The sequence below is a fragment of the Halyomorpha halys genome, unplaced genomic scaffold (assembly GCF_000696795.3).
Source record: "Halyomorpha halys isolate HHAL.00 unplaced genomic scaffold, Hhal_1.1 Scaffold194.1, whole genome shotgun sequence".
Taxonomy (NCBI): domain Eukaryota; kingdom Metazoa; phylum Arthropoda; class Insecta; order Hemiptera; family Pentatomidae; genus Halyomorpha; species Halyomorpha halys.
In genome coordinates this window covers 444,731-461,125 of record NW_027108392.1, presented here as the reverse complement: position 1 = coordinate 461,125, position 16,395 = coordinate 444,731, and the positions used below count along the sequence as shown (strand labels likewise).

The window sequence follows — 16,395 nt, the reverse complement described above, 5'->3', positions numbered from 1 at the left end:
CCCATTATATTTAGGACAGAGAGACAACTCTAGCTAAGGGTAGGCTAATACGGGAGACTCTAGGGCAGCTAATAGGGTTAGCAAAAAAAAATAATATAACAGTATGTAAACAAACAATTTCTGGACTAGTTCTCTCCTCCTTTCCAATCTCTCCCCCTCCCACCTTCTCACCCCCCTCAATGGGCCCTTCTTATTAAGAAGCTCTGCAAACATTTTTAGCTCGGTTTTAATTAATCAAAGTTTTGCTTTTACTAGTTCTTATATTGATAGAAACCTAGGTATTCATTACCTGGGTGGATCCTGTTACTGACCTAATTTTTGGAAAACGTCTTCAGTAGTCCTGATCATCTAAACTCTTTATTAGGTGCGATCAAAGAAAAGCTAGATGATTGACCAAAAATAACAATTCAAAATGTTTTGCCAATTTAAGTAATTTTTTTTTTTTGGCAAGAAATTTCTACTTAAAATCTTCATCATGAAAACTAATTTAACAAAAAAAACTTATTATTTCAGTATGTATTGGTTTGAAAATTGACGCTTTGTCAAGATTTATTTTGATAAATACTACGAAAAAATAAATAAATAAAACATGAATGATCACAATCTATCTATATATTTAATATGCATACGTTAAGCTTTGAGCATTAAGGTATTTTAAAATTGTTTTCAATCCCTAATTGTTTGTTATCTTATCTATAAGATTTAATTGCTCAAAGATCCCTGAATTCTTATCTAAACTTTAGTTTTACTCATGTAACTCAAGTAGTCTCAAGTAGTAATTTACAATATGAGGTGAATGATGAAGGAAAACTAGATGGAAATATATTTATTGTTTTATGATAATGTGATTAATCATGAGAAGGATAATGTATGCTTGATCAAGATAATAATAGTCCATGACCTGGGAAGTCTTTCACGAATTTTAATTTTTTTTTTTTAATTGATAAAATAACTAAACTAAAATAAAAACTAATTGAAATTCATGAACCATCTCTATGAAACAATCTTATTCTCTGTTGATAAAAGCACTGTGAACGATTTAAACTATTGATGGTAGAACATATACCAACCATCTGAAAATAAAAGTTGTATGTATTGTTTCATTCAGAACTTCAGGCTTTCATCAGAGCTAAGAACAAAACACAAGATAACAATCATAATGAATAAAAGGAGTACAGAATAATTAGAAAATAGATCTATTATTTTCTAATCGTATTTTTTTTCTTAGCCCTAAGGATGACCTAAAATTCGGACTGTTGGCTCTGATAAATAAGCTTATCAATCCATGGTCAAAAATTAGCTCATCATTACATCATTATTATACTAATGTATAATAGGTTAAATACCTTAATAGGTTGAATGAATATGAGCAGAGGATTAGATTAACAGTTTATCAATGAAGTGATAATACATGAGTAAAGAAGTGTAATTAAAGTTACCCTGAAATTAAAGCAGGTGATATGACAGATTATGAAAGAAAAGTAATTAAAAAGTGTAGTTGCTCGGATAACGAAGGATCTGTCAAATGAAGCAGGTTTTTAATAAGTGGAAATTATGAGAATGAGTCATTCATTTGAATTAGAACAGCTCAGAGATGAATGTAGGAAGATGAGAAAGGCTTTTTTGATTTAGAATTGATGCTAGAAAGTACTCTCTAGGATTATTTGTGAAGAATTGTTTCAACTGGCAATAAATGTAAGGATAGAAAGTATGTGATTGTCTAGAGAGGCTGAAGATTGAGTAAAAGAAATAATTCATTATATTTAGGTTAGCGTCAAGCTCTAAATAGAAACGACAGCACACCATTAAAGCATAGTTAAAATGAGGAAGCATGATAGAAAATAGTATTAGTTGTCAGGTCCAATTACGGAGTAAGCTTTTTAGATTTCCTAGGAGAGAAATTCGTCCTTCCAAAAGAATTTCAGCTGAAAGTATTAAAGGATTGAATTTCAAATGTGTGTTTTCAAAGTGAATTTTAGAAGTAGACTTGAACTGATTAGAATATCTTTGGTTTAAGAGTTATATTTCAGCTTATGCATTTATTTCTACCTTACCTTGTAGAAAAGAAAGGGTTTGTCCATGTGACATAAACACTGCAATGTTGATTAATAAAACTTCTAATTTTTTGTTTTGTTTTTTTACCTTTAAATTTTGGAATTGTGAATTATTAATTTCTTTAAAAGCCTTTATCATTAAATAAAAATTTTAAAAATGTTACATTTTCTTTAATATTTTTGACTTAAAGTTACTTTATTAAAAAGGTAGAGGTTAAAAAAAAAATGTGAAGTAAATCAAAAATATTTTATCTAAATATTAAAAAAAAGGGAAAAGATTCAACCTACCTAGAATATGGTTGTTAGTAAGTAGAAAGTACTGTCATTACCCACTGATAGACACTGCCCTGAATGTCGAAATTTGATATCGACTTAGATCGGACTACTAAAATTAAAACTAATAAAACATGGTATTCGACTATGTATATAGAAGGTGACAAACAATCTCCTTTAGATTTTGATTAATAAATCAATTATGCATGAAATCAAACCAATACCACTTAAACTGTTGAGGGTCAGTATTTCATAAGGGAAAAAGAACAAGAATCAAATTTAGTCCAGGAATAAGCTCCATAGTGCATGAATTCAAAATTGAAATATAGTCTACTCTTGATAATTTTATGGCACCAGAGAAAAAGTTCAAGTTAATTACTTTACTAACAGTAATCTAAGTAATCTAAAACTATGGAGGAAAAGAGTTGGATTGAAAGTACATATGCATACAACATGAACTTTGTTTTAAAAATGTACAGCTATGGTCCATATGAATATGAAAAACCATGATTTTCTTTGAGTAAGCAACTTCCAACTATGATTTTAAGCATTGTCAAGTGAATTTTCAATAGCTATGAGAGATGACAAGAAATAATCTAATATTCTGATGGTTCTTGAGATATATCTTTTTATAATTCAAACACTTTGTTCGAACAATTAAAAATCAACATTCTGTGAATTTATTTGGACAAATATCATAAATACACTACACATATAAACTACTTTAAGATAAACGCCATAAACTACTTTATAGTATATTTATCTAGCTTTAATTTCAGTGCTGGCAGACATTTGTACTTCTAATAGTTCCTGAGATATATTTTTCCCAAAATAAATTCACCAATCTGCTGATTTTGTTATGAAATGTTGCTTTTTAAAAAATTGTATCTCGGGAACTCATCTCGAGAACGTGAACAACTCTATTAGGACTCACATTTTAGAAAATTTACTCTACTTTCAATGATGTTCTATTAGGTTTTCTAGTGTTGTTGGTAATTTTAAAGATATGGAGCTCCGAAAGAAAAAATAATTTTTTTTTAAGGTTTTGCACCAGCTGCGATTTTTTATTCCCTATAACTATAGTTGGTCGACTTATCAATTTTGACTACTAATTATACATAGTTTTCAATAGAGTAATCAAAAATTGGGGTGAAGTAACTGACGTACTATCATTTCTTTCATTATGTACTTCCACGAATTTTTTACTCACATCAACTTGCTTTATTTTTTATATTTTATTGACAGGTATCAAACCAACTTAATCTCTGAAATTAGTCGATGACTTAAATTCAGGGCAACATAATCATTCTTGCTAATTTTAAACAGATTAACAAATTTCATATGAAGAATTTATGATATTTAAAGCTATTATTATTTCAAAATTATTCACATAATGTGATGATTTTTTTTTGTGTATTCCATAGAATTCTTCTTCTGCTCGATGGTCTTCTAATTTTCCAGTTGATGATGAAAGTTCTGCTGGAAGTTCTCCAGAAACACCGAGAGCTTCAAGAAGGAGTGTATCTGAGGTCATTGTTGGTTATGATGGATTTCAAAAATAAACTTTGCCCATTAGTTTTAAATAAATATGATGGATTATGTATATTTATCTCCAAAAAATAATAAAATATAAAATTTAATGTACTATTTATAAAATAATGTTATCAGTAAATTATTTTGATAATTGGAATCAGGTAACCATAGCTCGGAAATGTTAAAGAGTCATTGATTAATTTTGTGATTATTTTTCATTATCATTATTATTAAACAATACAATAAGATAATGGATTAGGTTTTTAAAAAATTAAATAATTCACATCAGTTGGAAACAGTTGGAAAAATATGTTGAAATGAATTTTTACGAAAACCTCACTTCATTAACCTACTTTGTTCTTGGGTCTGACAAATTGTTTTCTTTTATGAACCTCACTCTGATAAGACATGATTTTGAGGACTTTATTGGCCTTTGTCGAATTTAATACTATCTAGATGGACTTAATAGTGCTTAAGGGCATCATAAAAGGAATTAATCCAGGACTGTCCCTCAGCAAGTGTGACCACACTCAGTTTCATTCTTATCATGTTACAATATCACAAGAGGAGATCATATTACAAAAAATATTAGAAGGCGATCCTTCCTGGCTGACCCGCCCCCAAAACCCCAATTTAGGGACGGTCCTATGTCACTGTTGAAAGTTCTGCCTTCCAGATCTAGATGAAATTAAAAAAATAATGTGAACTGCTACAGTTCACAGATTAGACAAATTGATATTTATAGTATGGGAGAGAAAGAGTAAATACACAAGATTAGGTTTGTTGATAAGATGGCCAGGCATTGTAGTAAAGGTTTCCTCTGGATCTGACATGAGCTAAGCCAGGCTCTGCGTAAATATATTCAAAAAACCTCCACAAACTCTCCACCATTTTCTTCCCCCTCAAAAATCAACAATCTGACTGTGTGCTGCTGGTTTGATTAACCATTAACATTCCAAGATGGCTTTGCAGGTACCTTATCAAGTTAAAATTAAAACTTAAGCTGACAATTACTTTTATCAGTATTAACGCTTTCAATGCACAAATTCAATATTGATCCTTGTTGAACTTTATATTTACTTTTATTATATTCCAAGAAAAGTCATTAGTATTATTCAGATACAAAGTATTATTCAGATGTAACTATGTACTTGTTCAGAAGTAGCACTTTCATTTAATTAGTCTGATGCTTCACTCTGTGTTAATATCTCATGATATAACCAAAACACTTGAACATTTAGCTTATATAAGGATTGTTTGAATAGGGAGTATACACAATTAATTCTTTGGTCTTAAACGATTGAAACATTAATTGTATTGGTGAAAGATTCTAAATTAAAAGATTTAACTCTCAAATGAATTCATTACAACTTGGTCCTGAAGGTGTCTGAATTAGCAAAGCATCTGGAATAATATGACAACTTAAGAAACATTTAAGTATTATCCTTAGGCTATTTTTTATGTAAATTTATTTTATGTAAATTTTAAGGAAAAAAAAATTACAAATAGGTACCTTTTTTGATTAAAAAAAAAAATCAGATGGTTTCTCAGTTTTTTAAAAAAAATTAAATTACAATTCATGACTCTTTAACATTTTTGTGTTGGATTTGATTTACTTGTAGAAGAATTATTTTAACCAGTTATTTTATATTAAATCAATTTAATTTAATTATATCTCATTTTAATAATTTAGCTATTTGAAATTTGAAGCTCTTAAAATTAAGATATGAATATATATCAACTGTTAAATACAAAGTCATTGTTTCGGAGAGTTTTAATATTCACATATGCTGATCAGGTACAATATTTAAAGGATCTATCTTTTCTGTTAGTTCTGTAGTAGTAGATACTGTTTGTCCTGATAATGATTAGAATAAGAATTTTAGTCTTTTGTAAATTACTTTATTTATAGTTTATGACAAAGTAAAATACTAAGTAATCAATTTTAGTGAGACATACATTGTATTTAGGTAATTATGAAATTTATTTACAGTTGTTACAGGTATAATCTTTTCTTTGAATATTATTTAATTTCATGCTTATCAAAGCTATTCATAAATCTTTTTTTTTATGATTTTCATTTTTATCTCTCTGTCAATGCTGTCTGCAAGTTAACACCACATCTACTCTTATTTTAGCCATAAATTGTGTCTTCTAGCCTTTTTTTGATTAAGGTACCTTTATAATTCTATAATGAAACAGTTAAGCAATATACATTGACTCGCCCAACTTAGAATCGTAATATTGAAAAATAATTTAGTTTGAAGGGAATATTCAATAAATTTTACAGGTTTAGGACTTACCTATTTATTTATTTAGAAATTTTACAGGTGTAAGAATAGCCTAAGTATTTATTGAAGAGATAATTCTACAGTTTACAACAAAAGAATACTAGGAAACTCATAATTCATTACAATTAATTTTCATTAAAAAGAAAATTATATATTTAAATTAAAATTACAGAGTAATAATTTCGTTGAATTCTTGTTTTTATTTTTAGTTGCCATAAAAATTAAACTAGAATATTAATATTATCGTAATATAAAAGGACTCAATTATGGAAAATGCATTCAAATACTATACATGATCAAATCTTAGTATCCCCTAATTAATTAAAATTTCATAATAAAAATGTGAGTGGGTTTTATAAATGATCTTTTCCTAAAATAATGAGAATCACTTTATCATCTCTATTGAGTGCTATTGCCTTCTGAATAAAGCTGCACTAATAAACACTCACTCTGGCAAAATTTTGACAGGATTTCATTTTGGTTCATCCGAGAAAAATTACCAGTATAGTATTTCAATTGTCTTGCTAATTTGAAAATGGTGGTCCTCATTGACTTCTTAATAAATGTGGCACTCAAATCAGCCTTTGTTTCTATCTTTCCATTATTCTTGTTCACATAAACACTTCAGAGGAGCATTTTCGTTTTGAATTTCGGAATGCCTTGTTCACGGTCTTTAGTCATTTTCCAACATTTTAGGATAGGACTAAAAGTTGTTGTTTTTGCGACCTTGGTCAGCATAAAAGCTTTTGGAATTTGTTGTAGACTTGGGATCCAGGGTAGGTTAATGACTACCATCAATTTGTTGTCAACCTATCTTCATTACATACTTTTTCTAACTTTCATTTGGGGTACTCATGTACTTTTTCTTATCCAACAGCCCAAACTTATCGCTAAAATCTCTAGTGTCTCAAAAGCCTCCTAGACTATACTAAAGGTTCTTCCCTCAAGTTCTATGTCATCTGCAAATCTCATTGCCATAATTGATTTTTTACAATATGGATTCCAGAGTTTCTAATAAGTTTTTCTAGGAAAAATCAAACACAAGATGGGCAAGGTGTTACCTTTTTATTACTTGATTCCGACTTCAAACCTCTTGATTGATTTCCAGATTTCCTTATATAGTTCCTCATATATTAACCTCCATTATTGTTTTACTACATAAATTAATTCAAGAGAAAAATTTAATTCAATCATCTCCTTAAAGCCTACTAACAAATGGTGAGTTGGAATCTGAAATTATCTTAATTTCTGCAATAGAATTAGCGGGATGAATATCTGATTGACAGTTGATCTAACTTTACTAAATCCAGACTGATATTTTCCTGACCATTTGAGGATAGAGATGCCTCTATAGTTTTTTTTTATTCAAATGGTAGCATATTACATTAGAGTAATATTATACTTACTGTTTGTTTCCTTCTTGACTTATTTTTTGCGTCTACCTGGCAGTTTCAGGCATGCTGAGTGGTTATCCTACAGGACCAGGAGACCAATGATGGTCGTAATTCATTCCGTGGGTTCACCACAAAATAAATTTCAAATTGTCCAGTTCGAATTCAACGCCTTAACGCTTTCAGTCACCATGACCTCATATCTTTCTTTACTGTACCGCCAACTAATTTATATTCTCAAATATTCGAACCTCAATAGCTAAATTCTTTTATAGCTTAAATCTTTTCCTAATTAAAAAAATACTATAAAGGATTACTCAGAATTAATTTTGTAATATATTTTACCTATTAAAATCAAAGAAAAAAATATTTGTATTAAAAATAAAAAAAATTTTAAGGATTTTTTATAAGCAAAAATTATTAAAAACATCAATTTATTTAGTTGAAGGTTATGTTGTTAGGCCTTATTTTCCTTCATGAACCTCCATGTGGTTAATTTGTTTTGCCTCATGCCTCATTTTTTTTTTGCCTCCATGTGGTTAATTTGTTTTTTAATCAGTAGCCAATAGGTTTCTATTTTGTTAAGAATGCAAAATAGTGTATGATACTGAACAGTTTGAAAATTATATTTAAATGAACTACTATTGTTATAAACATTTTTAGAGAAAACTAATTCATTCTACATGTACACTCCCTTTAAAAATGATAAGCTATGCCAATTTTTTATGATAATCATTAATCCTAGTAAAGAATACTTCTTGAAAATATTTTAGAGAAACAAAATTTTTATTTAACACATTTATTTATGAATGAAGTAAAAAAAAAAATGAAAGAGGGTTTTGTCGTCAGTTCTAGGTGCTGAACTTAGCTGGAGTTTTTTTTAAATACATTGGAAATTTTTAATGTACGTTTGTACCCCGCGTTGTTCACAAGATTCCCTAATTGTGGCTGAAGAGTTTGATGCTTGGCATAAAACAACTCTCTGTTTTTTCAGGGCATTTGTAAACTTGGGCCAGCCTGTGCTCTTTTTTTAGTCAAAATTCCTTGCATTGAGCTTACTTTTATTAAAAGTTTAAACGATTTTCGACATAATCTAACTTTTTTTTTTAGTAATTCTTCAATAATGTCTCTATCACTCACCAACAATTCTTTTTCTTTTGGCATTCTCTAATTAAACTTAATTACTTGGAATAACAACAGATTGTTATTCGGAGAATGAATTAAAATACATAATTTAATAAGTTTAAAACGTGAACACTGTTTTTGAACGAGGGTAAGATGAAAACTGAATGTGGCTTATAGTGTTTCTTCACATTAACGTTGACATTTTAGCTAATCTGTAAACAATAATAATCATTAATTAGTACTAATATAGTATTTGAAAGTATCTGCGGGTTTACAATACATAAGGTATTAAGTTTTATAAGAATAATTACTAACATAACGATGGGTGGCCCATAATTTTATCGGAGGGTGTAAATCTTGTATCTCGAATAAAAATTTTGTTTCTATAACTCAGTCGTTCCCAAACTGGAGCCCTTTCAGTAGAAATAGGAAAATGGCAGAACCCTTTTGGTAGAAATGAGAACACCTACATTATTATATGATAAAAATAAATTGATTTGTCTTTTCAGCTAAAGCTAAGAAAGACTGGAATACCTGTAAAACACCTGTGCAAAATTTTAAGAAAATCTGTGATGATGAGGTTCAAAACTGTTGAGTTATTGTGAAAAGACCCAGTCCTAAAGTATTTGGTGGAACCCCTGGGAGAGGCTGGCAAAACCCCGGCTAGGAACCACTGTTGTAACTAAAAATGAAAGAGAAAGAAACCCCTTTAATTTGCTAATTTTAACTTGTAGCATTCATAACTCTAAATTTTTTGCATCCTATTGAACTTCGTGGTATCAAGATATGTAATCATATTTTTTATCTCAAAACAAAGGTTAAGAAAAATAATGCTTTGTCATTTCAGCTAGACTAAGAAGTCTTGTGATTTATAAAAATTAGGAATTTTTCTGCAGAGATTAATATTTCAGTAAAGTGAAATTTATCCTTCAGACTTATAATATACATTTTTTTTTTTTTTGATTATTTGAAAAAGTTCTATTCCTTTAGAATTGTAAATATTTTATCTCAAGCTATAAAGCTGGAGACACTGATTTGATTCATGGGACCTCAGAGGATTTTTCCTCAAGAGAAAAAAAGGAGTTTGTTTTTAAAATGGTTTTCACTTACTGATTCTTATGAGGAGGCCTCAGTTTTTACTTGAATTAATTATGGTTATAAAATTTAACCAATGCCCAAGCTCCATATAAAACTCTCCGTCGATTACACTAATCATGATAATAGGTTTTTCTCCATAATCTCAGATTATTAAGATCCTGTTTCATTCATTTTCTCCTATGGTTGAAATACTTTGTTTTCTATCAGAAGATTATTGAGCTCCTGTTTTATTCACTTAAATTTATTGTGGAAATAGTTTTTTCTTTATCATAAATTATTGAGCTTCTGTTTCATTCACTTATATTTATCGTGGAAATAGGTTTTTCTCCATAATAAGCTTATTGAGCTCCTGTTTCATTCACTTTCTGCTATTGTTGAAATACTTTGTTTTCTATTAGAAGATTATTGAGCTCCTGTTTCATTCATTTTCTGCTATGGTTGAAATACTTTGTTTTCTATCAGAAGATTATTGAGCTCCTGTTTTATTCACTTACATTTATTGTGGAAATAGTTTTTTCTTCATCATAAGATTATTGAGCTCCTATTTCATTCATTTTCTGATTTTTTTTTTAAATAAAGATTGTTGGGAATTTCTTATCAAGTATTGAATTAAACCTCATTGTGAGTTTTTCTTTATGAACTGAAAAAGCCTCTGTCACATTTTCCTGGTGTTCTCATGGGCACTCCTCAACTCCCTCAAACCCTCTTGTCTGATCCATTGAATGGCAGTTTTGTTTCCTGACCATGTACAAGGAAATGCATATGTAAAACCCAGATGCATGTGGGGTACTGTTATAAACTACCAAACTATTTGGAATGCATTCATTCCAATATTTCACTCCTCGTTGAATAAAGCATGAAAAGATGTAGATGATAGTTCCATGGTTGCCATTTTTAAAAAATATGTGCTAGGTATTTATTATAGATGTTTAAACGCTTCTTGTAGTATGGGTTTGGAAACAGGTTAAGGGGGTTGGACATAATTGCATCATGTCAGAGCCAAGTTTCTAGATTTTTAAACAGTTTTATAGATAATTTTTATTTTACACTCTTGCATCAACTTTATATCAAATGTACTGATAATCACAGTTCCTCTACCTAGGTATTTGAGGGAAAAATATAAATTAAAAATTACAAACAAATTTATTCACCACTTATATTTATTAATGTGATGATGATAAAAAATAAAAATAAACTAGTTTTTCATTTTTGAAGATAAACTGGTTAACTTGTAATTCGATATTGGTTGTTTCAAGGTGTAACGAATTGGAGGATTCAAATGTTTGAACAAAATAATTAAACAAAATATATTTTTTCAACATCATAGTTATAAAGTTGATGCAAAAATTTATAACTATGATTTGTCATTTGTCATTTATAGGTATCATTTGTCCTTATGACAAATGCATTCAAATGTCAGTGTTTGGCTTAATAACTGACTGAACTTGCATTCTTGAATTCAGCTTTAAAGGTCATGATTTTAATTCTTTATTCAAGTTTCTATTAACCATCAGAAATGCTAGTTGTCTCTGTTATAGGAAAAAAATCCTCAGAGTTCACGAGAATCAAACCCTTGCCTTGACAATTCATTTTTATTGGTTCTATCCATTGCATTTTACTAACAGTTTTTCTAATTAAATGCATCCTGAAATTAAATAGAATTAATTATTTAACTACGTTGGCCAGTCTCGTTTTGATATTTGATATAATTTCAGGAATGTGGTGACAATGTGAAGCTTCTACCTAGCTCAAGACCCAGCTCTCTCTATGTTCCGAGAGGAGAGAAATTATCACCAGCTCGGAGATCTTTATCAGCTGATGCTGAACCTCAGGTAAATTCATGTTTCATTTTTTACCTGGAAACAGTATCATAATTTTAATTCCTTAAATTTGTACATAAGTTAGTTAAATATCTTTAAATATACTTTCCAAATGAAGCCGCATTAAAACTAATTTATGCATGAATATATTCACTATCTATAAATATCTTGTGTGTGCACTTCCACGACTGCCCTTACCACTTTGGCTGCTAAGACCAATGCAATAATTCCTTTCTGTACCTTCACTGATCCAGTTGAGATTTTATCTATTTTTTTTTATTTCATCTTATTTCATTATTTAATTATCTTTCCGATGAGCATCTTGAATGCTCCAGAAGATGTATAGACTTAAAATTAATCTAAAAATTACGAAACCAAAACTGAACAGTTTTCCTTCAAAAACTGAGTAAAATTCTTTGAAAACATGTGTAAAAACTTTAAGAAGTCATATCTTCGCAAATATTAGTCTGTTGACCAATTTTTTTTTTTTTTTTGGAAAATTGAATTGCGTTTTCAATGCCTATATAAAAATCTATGCAGACCATGTATAGTCTATGTAGACTTATTCTAATTTAAGAAAATAATGGATGATGATATGGAAAAATGTTGGAATTTAATACTACAAGACTAACTTTATTCAACATGTATTATTTGAGAAAAATTATGTATTTAATTACTATTAAAATAAATTGATTCCATTAAATCAGTGATGTTGGGTATCTTTTAAGGTAGTAGGTTTGTTTTAAAAGAATTCTTTTCATTTTTAGAGTAAAAAAATAAACACTTCTAATGTTTTTGGATAATTAAAAATAAAAATAAACCTATTAAATATTAATTTGTGTTTTATCGTGTAACGTAATGAATTTAAATGTATGACCATGGATAAAATGCGTCAATGTTTTGACTGTTCATTAAATTCTGAAGGACATTTTGTAAATAAAAGTGTAGTTAATTTTCCTGACACCGATATCGTTAAAGATAACAGTGATTTGCATTTTTTTAGAAACTTTAAGATACCTCATAACACTTTCATATTTTCCTTATAAGTTTAAGATATGTTATATTCCTTTTCATTATGGTAAAATTTTACTATACATAACAAGTTTTTACTTGATTTCCTTGCATCACATACACATTTTTACATTAATACTTATAGCAATAATTTTGTTATAGCCGATAGCTATATTCATAATATTTGATAGAACAAAATAAAATTAAGGTGAGAAAATAACTGAGCTGTTATAATTGGATCTATATCCTTTATTCCAAAATATTTAAGGAGATATACATTTATGCATTATATGTTATAAATATATTTTTGTCTTACTGTTTAATTTTTTCAATATAACATTTTTTGGGAGGAAACATACTCAAAACCACATGCACATTTATTCTGATGTTTTGGACTCTAAACTATCCATTTTCTAATGATTAGTTGATAGTATATATATTCAGAATTGAATTTGAAGCCTTCATCTGGGCTAGGACAAAAAACAAGATAACAACAATAATGAATGAAAGGAATTACAAAATAATTAAAAAATAAGTTTATTTTCTTATTTGCTAATTATTCTGTAATTCATTTTATTCATTATGTTTGTTATTTGGCCAAAACATTGGCATTAATAAATAAGTTTCTACTAATTTGTGTTGTTCACTGACCATAGCCCCAACCATACCCACTTTCTAATCCAATCTCTATTATTAGACTAGTTATCTAATTGCAAAAAAAAATGTTTGCTTTATCAAATTAAAATAAGAATTATTGTCCACTTTTTTTTAATAATTAGTTTATCTCTGTAGTATTCAGTCCTTCTATTTCCAATTCATTAATTTTTTTTTTTCATCACGAATACCTGTGTTCATGAATATTTCTTAGTGAGGTATAATAATTTTTGATAATTAATTATCAAGTAATATAATATTAATATCCAATTATTAATTAATTGATGATTAATAATGTGCACTATAATTTTTTTTGTAACATTCCAAATTTTTGTATAGTTATATGGTACTAGAGCTAGGATCTTTTGTTAAATATAAAAGTATTTTCATATTTGATGAAGTCATGAGTCACTAACTAATGAATGCTAGTTTTAATTGAGCCTCTTAACAAGTACCTTTAACTAAAATTAATTTGATTTTTGAAATTTCCTCTCTTTTCTTCTGGTGAAAACATCTAGATAAATAACTAATAGTTATTATTACTTGCTTAGAAATTTCTGAGCTTAATAAATTTCACAAAATTTAGAAAAGAACTGCAATAGATTTTTTCCCAGAAAGCATTTTCTCATTCAAAACACTTGAGATCTTATGAGGTTTTGAATGGTTATCAGTAATCAACTTTGCGTCTTTATTTATTTTTATGCTAGATAGAAATATGATTCTCTCTATATTATCATAACAGTGCTTATTAAAAATATAAAAATTAAAAACTTCCTTTCGAAATTGCAGTGTTTCTGTTATCTTTTTAACAAAATGTTAGAATAGAATATATTCATTTTTTATGTTTATTTTAAGTTGTATTCATAAATATTTTAAAATTAAATTAGAGTAAAAACTATATGAAAAATAAGACATTTTTATAAAAGTAGGATCTAACAAGATTTATATATGAAGTTTGTTTTAAAAAATTCACTGAAATCATGCTTTTATGTCTTAGTACTAGAGCTTTCATGCCCTAGAAAAAATAAATATGTACGTAGATATACTTATATTTTAAACTATACAATCATAAATTACTTTGTAACTATTCCGCGCATGTGTCTCATGCAATCTTTAAATATTGCACCAATGATAAGCTCTTGAATATTTATTGTCATTATTGCTATCTAAGTTCTTGAAATTTTTTTTATAAATTATAAGACAGGTTAATTATTGATTATATCAGTAAATAACAAACAATAAAAAAGTCCTTCGTAATCCTTACACCATGACTAAACAAAAATTTGGAGTGAATACTTTTTTTATGGCAAAGAATAGCTTGAACGATTTTATATTTGATTTATGGATTCTGGGTATTTTGAAATACTAGACTTAAAATTTAGAAAATCATTAAAAAATGTTTTCTTGGTGTATAACAAAACTTTATTAGTTGTAAATAAGGAAGCAAAATGTGTACCAAGTTCTATCTTTACTAATAATAATCTGATTCAGTTGGTTATTTTTTGTTTTCTTGTGAGTTTTATCTTCCAAAGTATCACAACTTAATTTACCTTAAAATTTTTGTTATATGCAAATGAAGTTTTTATTTTGTTCACAATTTTTTTCTACTTTTTCTTGGAGATGTACTATGTATGTTATTTACAAAAAGTTAAAAAGAAGCTTTTTAACAAGTTTCATCTTAATTGCAGAAAAACACGTTTTTATGTGTTCTATTGAACATAAAGTACTAGATTTTATCACATTGGGAGCCTATAAAATCTAAAATAAAACTTAAAAATCAGTAAACCTGTTTCAGATATAATCATGGCATAGACAGACAGACGTACACATAATGGCTGAAAATTGAGTTTTTGTACTTAGGAGGCTCTGAAACGCAGATGGCGTTCTTATTGATTTTTTTTATTTGATTTTTGGATTATATGTATCTTGAAACATAAAACCTTAAATTTTGAGGAGTGATAATTTTTTTTTACAGAGGTTCACTATTAAAAATAATAAACTCAAAATAATGGTTAATAATTTAATTTTAAAAAATCTGCTTCAAATAGTTAATATACAACATAATTAAGAGATGGGATATGAATAGCAGCTTGAGAAAAATCTAATTGATCCTGTATTTTGAAACATTTGAACTTAAACAAATAATTTAATAAATGAAAATATATGGTGTAGTTCGCAGCAACTTAAAGTGAAAATGAATTTATCTTTTAATAAATTATATTTCTTTATATATAATCAGTGTTCTGTAAAGATGGTGAATTTAATATATTGTATATTTTTGTGGGAGAAGGAGAATAGAAGAGAGAAAGGGAGGACTTTTCACTTGAATAGTCATTGGTACTGATTAGTTTAACGAACCAGTATGCCTGACGTAAAACAGAATCAGGAATGTTTCATGTTTCCAAAAATATAAACGAACCATAGCTTTTTCATGTACAAAATAGGCTGTTCTGAAAATGTTTGGATTCACCATCTTTAGTCAATATCGATTATATAGGTATAATAGAATAGAACTTCATTTGTTAAATATTTACAATCTTTTACAAATCAGGTTATTACAGATAACGTTATTTTTCCCTCCTGAGTCTAGTTTAACAACAATCTTTTCCAGTCAAATGATAAATAAATAAGATTATTGATCATGGATTACAAGTTTATTGAAGAATATACAACTATTATTTAAACATTATTGTCCTTATATTTGAATCAGAAGATAAGGATAATTAAAGTATGTAAATTTTGACCCTTTAATATATTATATATTTTAATTAATATTCACCAACATACCAAATACAGTATGATACAAATAAATGAAAACATTATAAAAAAAAAATAGACGAAACTCTAAGAAATTATTAAATAAATGCTTTAACGAGTTCTCATTTTTTTTTTTTTTTTTTGTGTAAATTATAATTTATAATATTGTTTCTGTAATGATTAATGGTAAAATTTGTAAATAAATGTAAAAAGAAACAAATAAATGTCAAATAAAAAATAAATGGGAATATGATAAAAAAAGGAAATACAATTAACTAAACTGACAGTCTTAAAAGCAATAATTAAACTTAATTATAACACTTAAATAAAAATGATCACTATTTAAGGTTTAGTAGGGTATTTCAGAAAACAAAATTACTTTTGGTAT

At 27.8% G+C, this 16,395-nt stretch overlaps 1 protein-coding gene and 1 long non-coding RNA gene across 13 annotated transcripts in view; one reads left to right on the top strand and one right to left on the bottom strand.

The window, feature by feature from the left end:
* Positions 1-16,395, top strand: part of Arms (Ankyrin repeat-rich membrane spanning) — a 110,116-nt gene that overhangs the window by 85,166 nt on the left and 8,555 nt on the right. For all 12 annotated transcript variants that reach the window (XM_014418382.3, XM_014418380.3, XM_067046708.1 and 9 more), the window contains 2 exons: positions 3,752-3,856; positions 11,481-11,597. In XM_014418382.3, the coding sequence (XP_014273868.1) occupies positions 3,752-3,856; positions 11,481-11,597 (222 nt within the window). The remainder of the gene's footprint in view (positions 1-3,751; positions 3,857-11,480; positions 11,598-16,395) is intronic.
* Positions 10,908-16,395, bottom strand: part of LOC106679307 (uncharacterized) — a 6,298-nt gene continuing 810 nt past the window's right edge. Inside the window, exon 2 of the long non-coding RNA XR_001342927.3 lies at positions 10,908-11,621. This is a non-coding gene — a long non-coding RNA (uncharacterized lncRNA). The remainder of the gene's footprint in view (positions 11,622-16,395) is intronic.